Here is a 14,937-nt window from a genome sequence, read left to right as displayed (position 1 = left end):
AAAAAAAAAAAAAAAAAAAAAAGCAGGTATGAAGAAAGATTTAGAAATAGAGTACAGGCAACTTTTGAGGAATTTTGCTGTAGTGGGGTTGAGTAATGGGGCAGCAGCTAGTGAGAGAAATGGCATCAAGATGGGAATGAAAATGGCATGATACAGTCTAGTTAGGAGGGGAAAGCTTAATGATACAGGAGAAAGGGGGGGGGGAATTGCTGGAGCAATGTCCTTGAGCTCGTGAAAAAGGATGACATCACCAGTGGAGGGATTGGTGTGAGATAGCAGTATTCTCCTATAGTAAAAAGTTAAGAGACCAAATATATGAGGGCATGTGCTGGTAGTTGAAAATGAATACATAAATATAATTGCAAATATATCTATTTAGCGGTAAGTCTATGGCAATTTTCTTCTGATTGTTTCAGGGTGGTAACCAACAAGGTCATTAGCTATGAATGAGGATCAGTGAGAGGTTTGAGAAGAGAAAAGAAAATGTGAAATACGGTCTCTAGTAAAGTGGGAGAGTGAATATACTAAAGAAATATATGATTGCCAAGCAGAATTAAGGGCAAGCTTTATGCTTGCAATTATGGATTTAAAGTGGGATCAGTCAGTATGATTTTATGTATTTATCCAGACATATTCAACTACATGGGTGCTGACATAGAGTTAGTTGTAGAGGTAGATTTAACTAGAATTACAGTTTTGCCAAACTAAGTATAATGAAGCAGAAAAGAGCCAAGGTATTAAAGGTTATGCAAGCGAGCAGTTATAATAATTGATCATGTAATTTAAGCTGGGTAGGTAAGAAAGAGAACCTATCAGTACAGTGAGGTACAGTAAAAATGGATAGAATCAGTGGATTGGAGGTCTTGGTGGGGCTGGGGATTGTTAGGGTGTGGTTTTTGGAGGGAGTGAGCAGGGAAGCTGAGGGAGTGCTTAGGGAGTACAGGATTTGAAGTTAAGGGAGGACTGTAATTACTGATAATGACAAGATCTGGTACGTGACCATGGAAATGAGTGGCTGAGATAAGGTAAAGGACAAGATCATTGAAAGAGAGAAGTTAAAGGTATTGAGAGGCCAGGTTATTAGAAGTATCATCTGTGGGTATATTAAAGTCCTTAAGAATTAAAATAGGAAAATATTGGAGAGAAGGATAGTAACCCAGGAACTAAATTTGTCTAGCAGTGAGATGTGATGACCTGAGGGTCAGTAGATCACAGTGACAATGAGAGGTAGTGGGAGATAGGACCTAATAAACATGAAAAGCAAAGCTGGCAGATATAGGGTGGAAGTGTAGAGATGGCAGTGGAGTTCGCCTGTCCCACTTTCAGGGCCATGGGTATAAAGCATGTGGAGGATAAAGGGCACCACTGTAGAACTGCAGGGGAAGCAGTGTCCTCAGGGAAGCTGGATTTCCATTGGAGTAGGGGTTGGCAAACTGCAGCCCACAGGCCAGATCTGGCCTACCATTTGTTTTTGGATGGCTTATGAGCTATGAATGGTTTTTATATTTTTAAATAATTTATAGAAAGTCAAAAGAAGAATAATATTTCATGACATGTGAAAATTATATGAAGTTCAGATTTCAGTGTCCATAAATAAAGTTTTATTGAGACATAGCTATGCTCATTCTTTTATGTGTTGTCTGTGACCACTTTTATGCTACAACACAAGTTGAAGAGTTGAGTACCTGTGACAAAATCATACATAGCATTGTTATTGCTTCACACTGCTGCTCAGCACACTAGAAATCACAGTGACACAGTTACAACACAATAGCGTTCCATGTGTATCACCATATCACAGAATTTTATTTTATTTTTTCCATTGCCAGTGCATGCCCATCATGTCAGAACAAAAAAAGGAAAAGAAAAGTGAAACTGAATGTTGTTATTTTGAGGCACAGTGAAGTGTGGATTATTTCATCAAGTTAGAGGGCAGGGCATTGTGTTATTATGCAGTTACACTGTAGCTGTGCTGAAAGAGTACAATGTGCATTGACATTACCAGAATAAGCACTCGCCGTAACATTCCCAACTCAACAGGAAAGCAACAGTTAGAAAACCCCAGAAAATTTAAAATAGAATATCTCACCACAGCAGAATTTTCTGTACAAAGATGAAAAAAGAAAATGAGGTTATGACCTTACATAAGTTTACAAGTGGCTTATTTGTTAGCCAAGCAGGGAAAGCTATTCATTGATGGTGTTTGCAGCAACAAAGCAAATGTGTACAGAGAGAAAAACTTCCTTAAGACTATTAGCTTTTTGGGCTTTTGCACAGCAAAAGAAACTACAAACGAAAAGACAACCCTCAGAATGGGAGAAAATATTTGCAAATGAATCAGCGGACAAAGTATTAACCTCCAAAATATACAAGCAGCTCATGCAACTCAATATCAAAAAAACAAACAGCCCAATCCAAAAATGGGCAGAAGACCTAAATAGACATTCCTCCAAAGACACAGATGGCCAAGAAGCACATGAAAAGCCTCCCAACATCACTAATTATTAGAGAAATGCAAATCAAAGCTACAATGAGGTATCACCTCACAGCAGATAGAATGGGCATCATCAGAAAATCTACAAACAACAAATGCTGGAGAGGGTGTGGAGAAAAGGGAACCCTCTTGCACTGTTGTTGGGAATGTAAATTGATACAGCCACTATGGAGAACAGTATGGAGGTTCCTTAAAAAACTAAAAATAGCACTACCATATGACCCAGCAATCCCACTACTGGGCATATACCCAGAGAAAACCATAATTCAAAAAGACACATGCACCCCAATGTTCATTGCAGCACTATTTACAATAGTCAGGTCATGGAAGCAACCTAAATGCCCATCAACAGCCAAATGGATAAAGAAGATGTACATATATACAATGGAATATTACTCAGCCATAAAAGGGAACGAAATTGGGTCATTTGTAGAGACGTGGATGGATCTAGAGACTGTCATACAGAGTGAAGTAAGTCAGAAAGAGAAAAACAAATATCGTATGTTAATGCATATATGTGGAATCTAGAAAAATGGTATAGATGGTATAGATGAACTGGTTTGCAAGGCAGAAATACAGACACAGATGTAGAGAACAAACATATGGACACCAAGGGGGGGAAGTGGCAGGGTGTGTGTGTGTGTGTGTGTGATGAATTGGGAGATTGGGATTGACATATATACACTAATATATGTAAAATAGATAACTAATAAGAACCTGCTGTATAAAAAATAAAGAAAAAAAACTATTAGCTTTTTGGCAAGAACAATAGTTGCTCAAAGAATTGAGACCATTGGGAGCAACAGCAATAGTCAATTAAAAAATAAGACAATTTTGGGGCTTCCCTGGTGGCGCAGTGGTTGAGAGTTCGCCTGCCGATGCCGACGGGTTCGTGCCTCGGTCCAGGAAGATCCCACGTGCCGCGGAGCGGCTAGGCCCGTGAGCCATGGCCGCTGAGCCTGCGCATCCGGAGCCTGTGCTCCGCAACGGGAGATGCCACAACAGTGAGAGGCCTGTGTACCGCAAAAAAAAAAAAAAAAAAAAAAAAAAAGACAATTTTGAGTGATTTTCCTTGACTCTTGTTTGAGGAATCAATGCTGAGTTTGAAGTGAGTGAAGAATTAGCCTCTATGTATATAGTCTGCATGGAACAAGAACAGGCAAGAATATTTTTTTAAAAGTTGAGAAAACACTAAGTACAACTTGAAGTGGAGTCTGCTAAGATGTGTTACAAGTGATGGTAGTTAAAATTATGTGTGGTGCAGAAAATGTTAGTTGAACAAGCTAACAAAGCTTATGAAAATACAAGGTGTTTAAAGCCTGTAGTTATTCATTGTATTATACATCAGCAAGTACTTTGTGGAAAATATTTGAATCTATTGTGTTATTGAACCACAGGATCAGTGGTAAACATCGTTCACTCTCGTGGACTTAACCATTATCAATTCTGTACATCTTTGACAGAAATTGAAGCTGAATATCCCAGTTTATCTTTGCATATAGCAAGTCAATGGCTTAGCAGTGGTGACATTTGTGATTTTTTTTGTGGACTATATTGTGTCCCCTGACCCCAAATCCATCTATTGAATCCCTACCCCCCAATATAACTAATTGGAGATAGGGCCAAGCAAGAGGCAGTTAAGGTTAAATGAGGTCATAAAGGTGGGACTGTGATAAAATGGGATTAGTGATGGGATTAGTGTCCTTACCTGTGCAACACATAAGAGGTCCTGCGAGCACACAGAGAGATGCTGGCTGCCAACTAGCCAGAAAGAGAGATCTCACCAGAAGCAGAACACGCTGGCCCTAGTCTTAGACTTTGAGCCTCTAGAACCATGAGAAAATGAATGTCTGTTTAAGCCACGCAGTCTATGGTATTTTGCATGGCAGGATGAGCTGATTAAGACAAGGACCAAGATGAAGATTTTTCTTAATGAGAAGAACCACTCTCAACTATCATTGAATTATCATTGAACACTGACTTTGGAAATTAGTTTTTGATTTAACCTAAAATTACAAGGCAAGACAGCACTTTTAATGCAAAACTTAAATGTAATAAAGTCATTTTGACAACTAATGTTCGAATCACATGTAACGTCGAGCTGCTTTGTAACTTCCTGTGCTGTCAGAAATTAAAATAAGAAGCAAGATCTCCATTTCCACACACATATGCAGCAGATACATTTTCTGAGCCCCAAACTACAGACTTTATAGCCTATTTATGGCTCTAAATCTGGTATAACCAGAGCCAGGGATCCTTTCTCAACCCCATTAGGCTATTATACAACACATTATCCTGGTTCGGAACTTTATTATTTCATGTCTGGAGTATTACAGTACTCTTAAAGTTCTACCCCAGCTCCAGTCTTGCCCTTATTGAATTTATCACTTACATATTCCCTGGAGTAGTACAGCTGAAATGTAAATTTGACTATGTTGTTTATATGCCTTATTTCTTGTCATGGCTTCCAACACGTAGTAGTGGTTTTCAGGTTGGTTTTCTCAGTTCCCGACAGATCCCATAGGACCATCGGGCTGCATTATGGAGGTGTACAAAGTAGGCGAGGCTCCAGCCCGTCTCTACCCGCCACCACTACCCTCTTGAAGCAGAGCACTTTTATCTATTTTCATATTGTACTGCTTTTAAACTTTAATGTGAAAAATATTTTTGTTGATTAAATAATAATTTTACAACTACTGGCCTACAGGTAAAGTTCACGCTCCTTAACTAGTTTGGGGCTCTCCAGCCTCTCCTTCACGTCCTTCCCACAGACTTGATACTCCAGCAACACAGAACAGTTCTACTGTGCCTTTGCTTATATTTGCCCATCTGCCTGTTATACTCTCTTTTCTTCTTCCCAGCTAGCTAACTGCTTTCTTTTTAGACTTATTTCGGGTTTCTTCACCTACAGAAAGCCTTTTCTAGCCACCTCCCTCCTAGGCAGCCTTGGGTTAGGTGTCATCCTTTATATTCCACAAACTCTGTGCTTGTGCTTATTTCCCTTTTTGCATTTTTGGGTATTATTTTTTGTTTGTTTCAGTTTCATTTGAAATCCATAAGAGCAGACACTGTGTTTTAAAGTTATGTTTATGTATCTACAGTGATTACTGTAGAGCCTCTTTAGTTAACACAGATGTTTCTGCAGTAAATTGATTATTGTTTATATCTTGCTGTTACATTTGCAATAGATATGTGATCTAAAATTAAATGTACTTATGTTATCCCTGTGTGAAAGTTTGCTCTCAGTTGCATGTGTTTATGGGTCATAATGTATACAAACATGAGTTTAAATGTGCATTTCAGAAGAAAGACATTATATGTAGCTTTTATCAGGAACTAGAGCTTAAATTTAATAGCTGCCCCGTATTTTGTATAACTCTGCTGTGAAGCTTTTCCATGTAATCTCATGCCAGTGTTGACCCATGTGGATTAAAATAGCCCTATTTTAATCTATGACCAAATTAGGAATTAGAATATCTATCCAGTGGGGATTTTAAATTATTGTAGTTTGTAGTGTGACAGGTTTATATAAATAATTGTAGTGATTCCCACTGTGTGTTTTAAGTTAAACTCTGCATTCAAATAGAGAAATATAATAAGTATGTGATTCTTTAGCATGTTTACCTTTGATATCTTAAATTAGTTATATCTTTTTAAAAGGATCATCAAAATTGATTTGATAAAAAGAAAACTTGTTTAATTAATCTAAAATATCTACCTGTGGCCCCTTGATTCAAATTTGATATATACTTAAAATACCGGGAGCTAATTAACTAATTATTCTCAGTGTACGTGTAGTATAATATTTGGTTTTTTTTAAACATTCTAGTAAGTCAGATTTTAAGAAAAATATTTTGACAGAGTGAAGTCATTCCAGAATTTATTAAAAACAATTCTTAGCACATTGAACATTTCTGTTTTACAACTTCATATTTTACTTATATTAAATAATTTTTAATGAACATCTTTGTTTTTTATTGTTTCTCAAGAACTTGAATGTAAAGCAGTTTTAGTTATAATGCTTCAGTGATTTAAAATTATAAACTTTTCTTTTCATACAGATAAAGACACAATAAATAAAATTAGAGATTTACGAATGAAAGCTGAAGATTATGAAGTAGTGAAGGTGATTGGTAGAGGTGCATTTGGAGAAGTTCAATTGGTAGGTTATTTTAATGAGATAAAAAAACCAATCTTTTTAAAAGTTAAAAATCCACTTGTGTGTTTAACATATGTTGTTGGGGAAAGTATTGTTTTTATAAAATTCTTGCTTTAAATTTCTCTAGACATTCTTGCCTAAGGATATGAAAGCCTAGAGTCTAATTCAGCAGTAATGTGAAATATTTTCCCCAAGAATTCATGGGTAGAGAAGAGTTTTCAAGCATCAAAAGAGAAATCTTTACTCCTAATATTACACTATCTAAAATGCTGTGCAATAGTAAGTTTTATAAACAGGAAGTAGCATAACTAGCAGGGTGGAGGAGGGGGAAGTGTGCCATAATGTAGGGAATAAAGATTTTTTTCTAACATTACTTACATCTGGTAGTTAAAGCCTTGACATTATCTAATTGGGATAATTCAGAAGAGAGGAAGTTAAAATAGCAAGACCAATAATGTTAAATTATTTAGTAAATTGTTCTGGGAAACACTGAGCTTTAAACGTTAATGAAATGTTCATTATTTTCTTTTTTCAATTTTTAAGGTAAGGCATAAATCCACCAGGAAGGTATATGCTATGAAGCTTCTCAGCAAATTTGAAATGATTAAGAGATCCGATTCTGCTTTTTTCTGGGAAGAAAGGGACATCATGGCTTTTGCTAACAGTCCTTGGGTTGTTCAGGTATGCTTTTGTTATTGTTTCATTGTTGCTGTAGTAGTTTGTAACTTAACATGTCTGAGAAGCTTAGTTTTTTAGAACAGTAATAGAGAATTTATTGGCAATTACAAGAGTGTCTAATGTATCATTATTTTTAAAATCATAAAATTTAATTTTATTGAATCATCTCTAGGAGGAAAGTAACTATTTGTCTCTGGAGTGGAGAGAATGGGAGAAATGGAGGGAAAAAAGTTAAGCTAGGCCTCCAAATAATATTGTATTGGCTTCAGGTTTTTCAGTGGAAAGAAAAATACATTAGAAAGTCAGTAATTGTAGGTACTAATCTTGATCTGAAGCTGTGGCCAGGTTATTTACATCTCTGGGCCTCAGTCTCCTTGCTCAAAAATGTGAAAGGTGGCTTAGATTGGTTATTTTCAACTGAGATACCTCAGATGGAGTCGTGGGAGCAAGCAGTTGTTTGGGTAGGTTATAATTCTGGGTTTTCTATTTCTGCTTCAACTAGAGCAGCTGCATGTTTTATATGTCTTATATATTGGGGTTCTTACTAAGATTTCATATGGGGGAAATAAGGTCTTGTGGTTTTTTTAAAAAAATAGTAAAACTACTGAGCTAGATCATTTCTAAATTCCTAGCATGAATTTTGTACTTTTTAAAATTTACACTATGTAATAAAGACTGTCTTAAATAAGCATAATAGTAATTGGGATAAAAAGGATATGGAAGATGTTTAAGATTCACATAGTAAGACTTTTTATACTTGAAATGTCTGCCCTGTTTTTATCAGCTATATAGAGCAGGGTGTCTCAGGCTCAGTGTTACTGACATTTTGGGCCAAGTGATTCTTTGTTGTTGGGGGCTATCCTGTGGGTTTTTAACAGCATCCTTGACTTCTACCCAGGTGATGCCAGTAGCAGCCCTCCCTACCCCACACACAAGCTGTAACAACCAAAACTGTGTTCAGACATTGTTGAACATCTCCCTGGGTGGCGTGTTGGGGAGAGTGGGCGGGCGGGGGCCGTGGGACACCGGCAGTTATTATCTCTGGTTGAGAACCACTGATACGGGGGGTGTTCAGTGTTGTGTAAAAAGTTAAAAAACATGACATAAATGTTTAAGGTTACATTTACAACTTATGAACTTGAAGCTTTATTTTTCTTGATACATTTTAAATAGGGTAAACTGCCACCAAATCAACAGTGTTTCTTTAATTATGGTGTCCGAGTGATATACTGTACATGTTAATCTGGGATAGCCATGAGACACCACTTAGTTTCTTATCCTTCCCCCAAATATTTATATTTAATTAAAGTTACTAAATCTGTAACTAAAATCATTAAATGCTGTTGAAAAAAATGAACTATAAAAAGAATTTTAAGACATAAGTGCCTAGGTAAATTAGTTATAGTTTTTCTCTAAGGGCTTATTTCATTTATTTTAGTTCTATTCTAATCTTCTCATGTTTACTTAAAATGTTCTTTTGTAGGGAATTCTCTGGCAATCCAGTGATTAGGCCAGTGGTTAGGACTTTGTGCTTTCACTGCCATGGGTTCAGTCCCTGGTCGGGGAACTAAGATCCCACAAGCCACGTATTGTGGCCAAAAAAAAAGAAATTTTCTTTTGTAAATTTGCTCTTCTTTTAACTTCAACCCTGGTCACATAATATATTTATGCCTGATATTGTTGCCAATTTCATATCAACGGACCTTACTCTTCTTGCTTTGACTCTGTTGTCCTCTTCCTGTTTCTCTGTTTAGCTGTTACTGTGACTCCTCCTACTGACTGCAACTGTTTACTGAGCATCTGTTGTACTAAGGGCTTTTTCTCTATTCGCTAATCTTTTTAACAACTCTTGAAAGGCAGTTAATCCCTATTAGCTACACCCTCAATTTATAGATTAAATTTGTGCTTTTGTTCGTTGAACATTCATTAAGTACTTGCCAACTGCCAGGCATCCAGACATAAACTGGGCAGCAAGTATAAAACTCAAACATGATATATAGTCCCATATATTTTTTTTTCCCATATATTCTTCTAGAAAGGATTATAGTCACAGATAATTTGGGAGATTAAGTAAATTGCCTAGTCACACAGCTAATAAGGGACAACTAAGACTGTAGCCTAATTTTATTAGATTACTTGAAAATTGTGGTGTTGATATAAATTTAACACTAAACCCCACTATGCACAATTTAAATTAGAACTACAATGTCTTTGCTTAGAAGAGTTGTATATTCTTTATTGAAACTATTATAATTTTTTAAAATTCTCAGTATAAGAAATTCAAATAGTATAGAAAAGTGTAGAGAAGTCTCTAACTCCTCAGAAGTAACCACAGTTAATAACTTCTCTGCATATGCAAAGTTCTTTGTGCTATTTATCTTTGTATTTGTTTCCTTTTTTTTAAGAGTACTTACAACTACTGCAATTTGATTATTTCAGTTAAATCTTATATTAGTATTTTTGACAATTCTTAAATGAAACAGTTTTGCTTAATCTTAATGAATTTGTTTCTCTGTTTTTTTTGTATTTGCGTAGCTATTTTATGCATTCCAAGATGATCGTTATCTCTACATGGTAATGGAATACATGCCTGGTGGAGATCTTGTAAACTTAATGAGCAACTATGATGTGCCTGAAAAATGGGCCCGATTTTATACTGCAGAAGTGGTTCTTGCATTGGATGCAATCCATTCCATGGGTTTTATTCATAGGTAAGGATAAAAATGCTTTAAATTTTCTCATTTGTGAAAGAGAGAAGCTAAAAATCAGTACTTAAACTTCATTTGATTAGCATTTCCCATTCTAAATCCACCTATTCTCCCATATGACATGAGTGGTGTTTCAGAATTTAAAACTTTGAAATTCGTGGTTTTAACATTTCAGTTTAGTGTTGATATAAATGTATTCTTTAATATTTCTTATTCTGATTATAAGACTTTTATATGGTGTCCTGAAAAATAAAAAATTATAAGCTGTTTTTTTAAGGTATATTCTGGGGTATTAAATGCTTTTAATTTTTATATACAAATTAATTTGCTTTTAATTAGTGAACAGATCAAATTTATTTGCTAGAAGAATAATTTCATTTGTTCTGCAAACACCACTTGAATTCTATGTGCAGTTGCTGTGCTCAGTGCCAGGGATGCAAAAATGAAAGTGATTTAGACCTTCTTCTGGGGTTATTTATGTATTTATCTATCTTGTGTGTTTCATTTACTTTTTATGTTTGAATGTTACATTTTTTATGGTTATTCTCTCTCAAATGACTTGATTTTCCTCTTGGAAGAATCAAGCTCTACTTAAAAGAATGTCTTCTTCTGTGGCATAATATATGAGAGAGTCTCCCTGATGAAGTCGGCTTATAGATGTGGATAGAGAGCACATATAGATCAAAGGTGACCGTATCTAAATTGAGGATATATGACCTAAAATCACTGCCTCATATAATTTTTATCAGTTTCTGATCTGTTTCAGAGATACTGTACTTTTTTTTTCCCCCCTCAGAGATGTGAAGCCTGATAACATGCTGCTGGATAAATCTGGACATTTGAAGTTAGCAGATTTTGGTACTTGTATGAAGATGAATAAGGTTAAATAATTAGATTTTAATTTAGTTTTGCTAATTCAAGATAGATGCTTTTTACAAATTTTTTTAACATCTTTATTGAAGTATAATTGCTTTACAATGGTGTGTTAGTTTCTGCTTTATAACAAAGTGAATCAGCTATACATATACATATATCCCCATATCTCCTCCCTCTTGCGTCTCCCTCCCATCCTCCCTATCCCACCCCTCTAGGTGGTCACAAAGCACCAAGCTGATCTTCCTGTGCTATACAGCTGCTTCCCACTAGCTAGCTATTTTACATTTGACAGTGTATATATGTCCATGCCACTCTCTCACTTTGTCCCAGCTTACCCTTCCCTCTCCCAATGTTTTAAGAATTTACTAACCATATCTGGACTTGTACAGAATTGATGTGCCCAGTCTTATTTGTTGAACTAGATGCCATGGTTTCAGTGTTGTGTTAGTAACTTGTAAGTGCTTTATTTTTTCCCCTCTCTATTTAGGGGAAGCGTGGATTGCCAGATTTACTAAATCTTTTAAAACAAATCTGTAATGTCCACTATTGGTAGCTAGAAATGGGATTAGCTTAAATGTCACTAAATACTAATGCCACTGTTAAAATGTGACTTTCATAAAAACTGGATTTCAGTAATATGTATATTTTTTAATGTTTTACGTAGCCTTCTTTTAAACATGAAAATATCTTACTACTTATTTGGGGAGTCAATCGTAAAAGGTACCCGTGCTCACTATTTATATAATAAATAATTTATATACATAGCTGAAGTAGCAAGTATGCTGCTTTATTTTCAGTTGAAACAGTTTATATTCTTTGAAACTTATCATAGAAGAATAACCAGAAAGTTGTATTTATTATTTCCAAAGGAAATTTATGGGTTAGGAGGAGAACACTATGTGAGAACTTTTGTGTAATCATGTATAATTCTGTTGCATTCATACCAGCTAAAGTAAGTAACAGGTATATATAGTTTTTGTTTTTATTTTGGAGAGAGGGTTAAAATGCATATTAGGTAGTTATCAGTGGGCTTAACACTATTATGCCCTTTTCCCATGCACATGCTTCCCCATTTTATATTTGTACAGTCAATTCTTATGTTTTTTTTCATCAATTTCAAGCATAGTTAAAGTGAATGACTATTTTAGTAAAAAACAATTAAATCAGCATTTATATATTGATGTTATCAAGTGATTCATTCTATCAGTTCCTCAACATATTTGCATTGACTTATATACTTGTTCTCTGCAATTAAGATGAGATCATCATATTGGTACAACTGGGGGAATAATAAATGGTGGCAATGTGTCTTTCTAGTGAGTGTTATTACAAAATAAAAATCACTGCTATATCCATATACACATACACACATACATTATGACTATATTGTGTATATAATATGTATATATGATTAAGCTGTTTGTTACTTTTTATCAAGTCTGCATTAGGTTTTGATGTGATCTTTCATAACACAAAGACTTAAGAGTTCTACATGTTATATTAAGAAAAACTCATGTTAAATAATTGAGACTTTACATTTATATCCTAATTGAAAATTTGACCTCTTTTTAGGAAGGTATGGTACGATGTGATACAGCAGTTGGGACACCTGATTATATTTCCCCTGAAGTACTAAAATCTCAAGGTGGTGATGGTTATTATGGACGAGAATGTGACTGGTGGTCAGTTGGGGTATTTTTATATGAAATGCTTGTAGGTGAGTAAAGGAGGATTTTATGTACCTCTAACATAGTTGCTCATCTCCAAACTTAGACTTGGCTTCTTCTAATAAAATATTACATTAAGCAGTGTTAATTTTGTTTGTAGGAAACAAACTGATCCAAACCTACTTTGTCAGTTTTGACAAGCTATTTAGAGACTTAGAGAAACTTGATGTGTTACTTCTTTTTATGTATTTGGTGTATATTTTTAGTTTATGCATAGTTAATTATCTTTAAACAGTAACATTGACGCTTTTCCTTTGAAACTGATTTCTTTCAATGTATCTTAATTTGCTTTTGTTTTCCCTGTCAATTTAACAGGTGATACACCATTTTATGCAGATTCTCTGGTTGGAACTTATAGTAAGATTATGAACCATAAAAATTCACTTACCTTCCCTGATGATAATGACATATCAAAAGAAGCAAAAAATCTTATTTGTGCCTTCCTTACTGACAGGTAAATAATTTTAACACGGAACACTTATTTGAAGGAAATTTTCATTTTGCTGCTCAGTTTTTAAGGTCTATATCTGAACTCCTATATTTGAACTATTGGAATATAAATTACCATTCCCAAAATCGTTCATAACAGTGAAACCTGATATAATTTTTCTGATTTTTCTGGATGGCTTTTCTGGATCTCAACTCACTTACCTTACCTAAGAAATTGGGATAGTAATAGATTCTTTGCTGATGACTAGACAAGATGATTATTTTTTTCTTTGTTAAATTTTTAACTTAGTTAAGTGTAAAGATGGTAGTATATTTTATTGAGTCTGATTTTTTTTTTTTTGCCTTTTGGCCATGCTGTGCGGCTTGTGGGATCTTAGTTCCCCAACCAGGGATTGAACCTGGGGCCTGGCAGTGAAAGCACCAAGTCCTAACCACTGGACTCCCAGGGAATTCCCTGAGTTTTTTTTTTTTACGTGTTTAAAATCTCTAAAATTAGAGTGCATCGGGCTTCCCTGGTGGCGCAGTGGTTGAGAGTCCGCCTGCCGATGCAGGGGACACGGGTTCGTGCCCTGGTCCGGGAGGATCCCGCATGCTGCGGAGCGGCTGGGCCCGCGAGCCATGGCCGCTGAGACTGCGCGTCCGGAGCCTGTGCTCCGCAAAGGGAGAGGCCACAACAGTGAGAGGCCCACGTACCAAAAAAAAAAAAAAAAAAAATTAGAGTGCCTCTTAAAATCAATGGCATGTAATAATTTAATTGGGAATTTTTTTCCTGGTGATAGAAAAATGATGATGCATCTTCCAGTTGATGCCATTTAAGATAACACTGTATTGTATAATTGAAATTTGTGAAGAGAGAACATTTAAATGTTCTTGCCCCCGACCAAAAAAAGAAAAGTGAATATGTGAAGTGATTGATGTGTTAATTAGCTTGTTGGGGGACTCCTTTCACAGTGTATATGTATGAATATCAAATTGTAACATTGTAAACTAAATATCTTAAAATTTTATTTACCAGTTATACCTCAGTAAAACTGGGAAAAAGATTTAATTATATATGCTTTTTGAAATTAAGTAGATAGTGCAAAGCTATAAAAAAAATATGTAGTATTTTCTACCTCCTTCCTTAATTGACATGGTCTTCCAGTTTCAACAAGCATTTTTTATAAATGTAAATGCACATTTTGTTTTAGAAACAAAAATGGCATATTATGTATATACCCTTGTGGTTTACTTTTAAAATTTAAACAGGAACCAGATGACTTACTAAGATTACATTTAGGATTTAAGGTTGTATATTGTTAATTTAAATAGGAGAGAGGCTTTAAATTTAAGTATGTTTCAATTTCAGATTCACTTTAATTAAAATTAACTTATCCTCCTTCAGTATGTCCTTTACAGCCTGAAACATACAGTTTTTGAAATTTTTACATTTTAATACAAGCACTGTATAAATACAGTATAATATAAAAACTATGCTAGAGGTATAGAAATGACCAAGATACACAGCCACTGTTCTCCACTACCTCATAGCCCTTTGGGGGAAACAGACAGGCAAATTAGGTATTATTGTACAGAGAGGTAAGTACTCTTAACTATCGTGTGCCATAGAACCATGGAGAGTTTCCCTAAGCCAGTCTGAGAGAGGGAGTGAAAGCTTCTTTAAAAGTGTCTCATTATATCTAAAGTAGTTTATCTTATTTTTTTTTATGGTGTCACAATTTTTATTTTTTTTAACGTCTTTATTGAAGTATAATTGTGTTACAATGGTGTGTTAGTTTCTGCTTTATAACAAACTGAATCAGCTATACGTATACATATATCCCCATATCTCCTCTCTCTTGCGTC

The 14,937-nt window shown here is 35.2% G+C and overlaps 1 protein-coding gene across 1 annotated transcript in view; it reads left to right on the top strand.

The window, feature by feature from the left end:
* The window catches only part of ROCK1 (Rho associated coiled-coil containing protein kinase 1), a 151,807-nt gene that overhangs the window by 55,067 nt on the left and 81,803 nt on the right, over positions 1-14,937 (top strand). Inside the window, exons 3-8 of the mRNA XM_024120556.3 lie at positions 6,556-6,656; positions 7,197-7,334; positions 9,867-10,042; positions 10,836-10,920; positions 12,488-12,632; positions 12,958-13,096. Coding sequence (XP_023976324.1) covers positions 6,556-6,656; positions 7,197-7,334; positions 9,867-10,042; positions 10,836-10,920; positions 12,488-12,632; positions 12,958-13,096 — 784 coding nt within the window. The remainder of the gene's footprint in view (positions 1-6,555; positions 6,657-7,196; positions 7,335-9,866; positions 10,043-10,835; positions 10,921-12,487; positions 12,633-12,957; positions 13,097-14,937) is intronic.

This window comes from Physeter macrocephalus, chromosome 19 (genome assembly GCF_002837175.3).
Source record: "Physeter macrocephalus isolate SW-GA chromosome 19, ASM283717v5, whole genome shotgun sequence".
NCBI classification, from domain to species: domain Eukaryota; kingdom Metazoa; phylum Chordata; class Mammalia; order Artiodactyla; family Physeteridae; genus Physeter; species Physeter macrocephalus.
This window is presented reverse-complemented; position numbering and strand designations above follow the sequence as displayed.